The sequence below is a fragment of the Cynoglossus semilaevis genome, chromosome 15 (genome assembly GCF_000523025.1).
Source record: "Cynoglossus semilaevis isolate Cse_v1.0 chromosome 15, Cse_v1.0, whole genome shotgun sequence".
Taxonomy (NCBI): domain Eukaryota; kingdom Metazoa; phylum Chordata; class Actinopteri; order Pleuronectiformes; family Cynoglossidae; genus Cynoglossus; species Cynoglossus semilaevis.
In genome coordinates, this window is record NC_024321.1 from 8,214,598 (window position 1) to 8,220,041 (window position 5,444).

Below are 5,444 nucleotides of genomic sequence, written 5' to 3' on the forward strand. Positions count from 1 at the left end.
ATAGGACAACACACGTCATCAAAGGTCCACCTGTGCACTGAAGTTTCTTGTAACTCTCAGCAACAGTTGTTTTGCATTAGTCTGATGACATGTTTGCCCCCTTTTTTCTCAGCTTGAGCTCAGCGTCTCTGCTGCTTCCTCTGCCCTTCACAAATATCTGTGACTCATCTGAACCAACCGAGGGTTTTTTTTTTAGTTTGTTTGTTTGTTTCCAACATTTCGCGGTGGCAGTGTGTCTGAGATGTCCCTGTGAGCACACGGCACGAATAACGTGAAGTGGTGTATGGAGCGTTCACGTTTCAACGAGCCAATAAAATATGGAGGGAATATGGGGAAACTTAATAGGCCGCTTGTCACTTGTGCGAGTTCACAAAGGTCTCCATAAATCTGCCCCCGGTGCAAAAGCCAACAGTGTTCAGTGTGTGTGTGTGTGTGTGTGTGTGTGTGTGTGTGTGTGTCAAAGGGGGGGGAGTGTATAACCTGAGCGAGGCTATTCCTTACTGCGTAGTGCAACATATAGCAATTTAATTTTTTTTAAATGAAATGTTAAAATAATTTTGCGCCGACAGCAGTGGCTACAGTTTTGCACCAAAAGCGCAAGTGTTGCACTGAGTGCCTGTGCACACAGGCCGTAAAAAAGGTATGCAGGTCCCTGCAACAGCTATATTACCCTGTGAGTAACAGACAGGCCTGTGCGCACTGAGGAGTCCGTGGTTTCACTTCAGGAAAACGATAAATCCCCTGCAAACTCCATAGACTAAATAAAAAAAAAGTTAGATTTTTACCAACTCCAGTGACATGCAGAAACTCACAAGGGCCTGTGCCTCCACTCTTCTATGTACTACTTTATACCCAAAATAAGTCAGAAAACTCACCTTTTCAACATTGTGGAGGAAATGTTCTGGGAGTGAGTGCTGTGGGACGAGGGTTAAAGCAAAAATGAACTGATTTGAAGTGGGTTTTTTTTCTTTTTCTTTTTCTTTTTTGGGTAAAGGGGGGGTCCAGATCCCCCTAAAATAAAGAATATGAGCTCCTTCCTGGGACAGAGGGAGAGAGAGAGAAGTGAGAGGGGGAAAGGACGTGAAAGGCTCGCAGTTAAAAAGCGCCGCTTGAAGCACTCACGCAGCGCGTCTCTGAACTTGATCAGATTTTATGTGTCCTGCAGCGAGTCAGCGGCAGCCTGTGAAACTTTGCTCAATGGCACGAAATTTTTGGGGGGCTGAGGGGCTGGAAAAGAGGGGGAGAACTTCAGAATTTTACAATTACTGTCATCTTTCTTTCACTCTTTTATATCTCGAAACGCCTCTAAGGCTTACGCGAGAGGGAAAAACAGTCTTCTCTTTCAAGTGGCGTCAAGAAAGTGCACATTTGGGAGGTGTGCCAAATGCGTAAAAATCAAGTTTTTTTGTTGATAACTGTCAAAGTGATCATTTTAGAGATAGATAGATAGATAGATAGATAGATAGATAGATAGATAGATAGATAGATAGATAGATAGATAGATAGATAGTTTTAGAATATAAATATTAAACTGTACTTTTATGTTTTAAACTACATACAGAAGTGAATCTCTCCTTCAAACAACGTATAACAGCCTCTTTGCTGTAAAATCTGAGTTTAAAAGCCCTCTCCTCTGCCTCCACGGTTCTCTATGAAAGTCTGTACATATTATATATGTCGGAGTTTGGTTTTTTCTTTTTTTCTATCTTTAAACGTGTTGAGTTGCCACGCATAAATCAGAAACAGCTGCATAAGTCATGCGCCGCACATAACAACAAGTCCAGGACTTTTCTGCGCTCCACCGAGCCGCTGTGATACCTGCAGAATAAAGCCTGCGAAGAGCCAATCAAATGAAACCAATTGAGACGAGCTGCCATCTTCAATAGCCCACGCTGCCAATCACCAGAGATCCAGCCAATTGACACCCTCCTCTGCGGTCACGTGTCACGGGGGTAGCCGAGCGCTGATTGGCTGCCGTGGCACTGCCTCCCGAGTTCATTTATGTTCTGGGAGTGAGTGATTGACTTTATCAGTCCAAGGACATCATCCGCCTGGAAAGGGGGGGAAGTTTGAGCCTCTTTCTCACGGATCGCAGTCCACGGGAGTTTTTTTTCTCCCATCACACTTCGCACAGGATTTTCCCCGTTTGGCTTGGCTTGATTTTTTTTTTTAATTTTAGGATTTTTTTTCTCTGCGAAAACGTGGTAAAAAATCTGCGCGGTGGCTGCAGCTCGTGCGCTCCGCTAAACTGGATTTTAATTTTGTTTTTGTGTTTTTCTTCCCCGTCTCCCAGAAGTTTGCTTCAAGCTCATGACTATGCTGCTTGATAGCGGTCCGCAGTTTGCATCCTTGGGAGTGGGGGGTTTCGGGACACCCAGGCATCACGACATCGGGAACAGAGACCCGAGTCTGGGACTGAACCCCTTCGGTGATTCCTCTCACTCTGCGGCTTTCAAAATCAGCCCCGTGGCGCACGACATCGCCTCCAGCCAGACGTCAGCTTTCACCCCGCAAGCCTCCGGTTATGCAGCCGCCCTGGGACACTCTCACGGCGGGCAGGTGGGCTCGTACGGAGGGGGAGCCTTCAACTCAACACGGGACTTTCTTTTCCGGAACCGGGGGGTTGGAGAGACCGCGGCGCCCAGCGCGCAGCACGGGATCTTTGCAGCTTCGGCCGGGAGTCTCCATGGGCCGCCGGGGATCCCCGAGAACCCCGGTCATCTGTTATTTCCTGGACTCCACGACCAGGGGGTGAGCCACAGTTCACCTAGTGGACATGTTGTTAACAGCCAAATGCATTTGGGCTTACGCGGGGACATTTTCGGGAGACCCGACCCGTATCGCCCGGTCGCCAGCCCTAGGACGGACCCCTACGGGGCTCAGCTCCACAACTACAACCACCCTATTAATATGAACATGGGAATGAATGTGCCGACACACCACGGTCCGGGGGCCTTCTTTAGATACATGAGGCAACCCATTAAGCAAGAACTGTCATGCAAATGGATTGAGGAGAACCAGATGAACAGACCCAAAAAGACTTGCGACAGGACTTTCAGCACCATGCACGAGATGGTCACTCATGTGTCCATGGAGCACGTCGGCGGCCCGGAGCAGACCAACCACATCTGCTTCTGGGAGGACTGTCCGAGGGAAGGCAAATCCTTTAAGGCCAAGTACAAACTCGTCAACCACATCAGAGTGCACACGGGCGAGAAACCGTTCCCCTGTCCTTTCCCTGGATGTGGGAAAATATTTGCCAGATCGGAAAATTTAAAAATACACAAAAGAACACATACAGGTAGGTAACTGCAGCACGGAGTTTTGTTGATGAAGGACTTTGGTGATCTTTAAAAAAAAAAAGTCTCAGCCATTGTTTCCAACAGTACTTCCCACAAGGTTTCATTGTTTTAGTTTGAATTTGTACTTTTAGAGCCACTCTAAAACTTCAGGCTGTAACTGTTACATTTAATACGCTTTGATTAACGTTACCTCAGAATATTCTTTTTTACATTTTTCTTCATTATCTCAAAATAATAAAATAGCCACCTCCGTTTTCTAGTGAGAAAATGTAGTTGTTGTTTTTGAACAACTGCTGTTAGAATATTTCTGTAGCTTAGTGTTAAAAAGTTATTTGTGTGTAATTTACAAAGTGACACTCTTCTCACTTGCCACAGTTGGTGGGAATTTGCATTTTAGCATTTGTGCATTGTAATAAGGGGGGCTGGGAACTCCTGCTGTTTAGTGGGGGGAAAGTTGTGCATAATTACAATTATTTAGTCCGTAGTGAGTTTGTAGCCGTTTGCAGCGTCGTGCTGCTGTGTCTCTGCAAAGTTCAAAAATAATCTGTTGATTCACTGTTTACAAAAGTCACTCAGAGCAATAGTAAGACGGTGCAGGCCTCCTGAATAAATACAGCCTGGAAGAGTGGTGTGCAGTAGTAGTACTACGAGTAGTGGTAGTGGAACTGCTCTCACTGCGTCCTGAAAAGTGGGTTACACAAGGGTATTACTACAGACTTCAGACAATTTAGATCGCAGTGTTTTAGGGGGTATTTAGAGCCGGTCGGGGGGTGCATTCTTTTTTTATTTTTTGCCTGTTTTTTCTCGTGGGGCCGTTGATTCACGATGTGTGTGTTTAATCCTGCAGGTGAGAAGCCGTTTAAGTGTGAATTTGATGGCTGTGACAGACGCTTCGCCAACAGCAGCGACAGGAAAAAGCACATGCATGTGCACACATCAGACAAGCCATACATCTGCAAAGTGTGCGACAAGTCCTACACACACCCCAGCTCTCTCAGGAAACACATGAAGGTAATTAACGTCTTCATTACCGGTTAAACACACACACACACACACACACACAGCAGAAACTAACACCAGGCCTTCTTAGGAACACTGCTTTGTAATTCTACAATATTACATTTATTCTATTTTCAGTTAAACGTGTTGGTAGTGAGTGCGTAATATTTGTTTTGTTTTGTTTTGTTTTGTTTTACACGTTTTACATGGAATAAAAAGCCGTGATTAGCACACGTTTTGATGGTAGCAGCTGTACTGGGTTCTCATTGAAATTCAAATTCACTCCTGCTGACCCTTGGTTCTTTAACCCCCACTGTTCTACATAGGTACACGAGACTCAAGGATCCGAATCGTCTCCTGCAGCAAGTTCTGGATACGAGTCGTCCACGCCGCCGGTGCTGGTTTCAGCCAACAGCGACGACCCGACAAAAACGCCGCCGTCAGTCGTGCAAAACACGTCTGGCCACAGCGAAGGACTGGCACCAAACTTTAATGAATGGTACGTTTGAGAATCAGGAGGAGCGAACAACCCAAAATTCACCCTTCCCTCCGTCATTCTCCCCCCAACGTGGACCACGGGGTTGAGGGATGACGAGGAGACGAAACAGACATTTTTAAATAGTAATACAAAATAAATAAATACAGTAAATATCCCTGTTTCACTCACACACACACACACACACACACTCACACTCACACACACACTCACACACACACATGCTTGGATTAGGACAACTACTGCTACAACCACAGGAGACGACTAAAAACGCCAGCAGAACGCAGGCCACGTCCGTTCTCAGGATTCTACTAAAATTTTGACTCTGATTCCACAAGTTTGTCGAATAAAAAAAACACAAGTAAAAAAAAGACAAGCGTCCTCCTTTCTCAGTATAAACAAATAAATGTTCTTTTTTATCTTTTCGGTTTTCAGAAAAAAAATCGTTTATTTTTCCTTTTATGTATTTTCTCAAATTTTTATTTAAAAAAAGGTGGAATTAAAAAAAGGAAGCAGATTTATTCCGTGCTGTTTTATATATGACGGTGACGTAGCCACTGTCGCCTCTTCAATTGATTGTTGGAACTTCAGAAACGTGCCAAAGTCTTTGTCATGAACTTGAACACAGATGAAGAAGAAGAAGAAGA

General features: G+C 45.0%; 1 protein-coding gene across 1 annotated transcript; it reads left to right on the forward strand.

Annotated features, from left to right (window-relative positions):
• The first annotated feature begins 889 nt into the window (after positions 1–889).
• zic3 (zic family member 3 heterotaxy 1 (odd-paired homolog, Drosophila)) lies at positions 890–5,190 on the forward strand. Its single transcript, XM_008326771.3, has 3 exons — positions 890–3,301; positions 4,150–4,313; positions 4,628–5,190. The coding sequence occupies exons 1-3, from the start codon at positions 2,311–2,313 to the stop codon at positions 4,808–4,810; spliced, it is 1,338 nt and encodes a 445-aa protein (XP_008324993.1). The 5' UTR covers positions 890–2,310; the 3' UTR covers positions 4,811–5,190.
• Positions 5,191–5,444: the final 254 nt, after the last annotated feature.

Excerpts from the sequence above, each read along its gene's own strand:
- zic3 (XM_008326771.3), top strand. The coding sequence starts at position 2,311 with ATGACTATGCTGCTTGATAGCGGTCCGCAGTTTGCATCCTTGGGAGTG. Across the intron at positions 3,302-4,149 it reads ACACAAAAGAACACATACAG|GTGAGAAGCCGTTTAAGTGT; the intron begins GTAGGTAACTGC and ends TTAATCCTGCAG. Across the intron at positions 4,314-4,627 it reads CTCTCAGGAAACACATGAAG|GTACACGAGACTCAAGGATC; the intron begins GTAATTAACGTC and ends TGTTCTACATAG.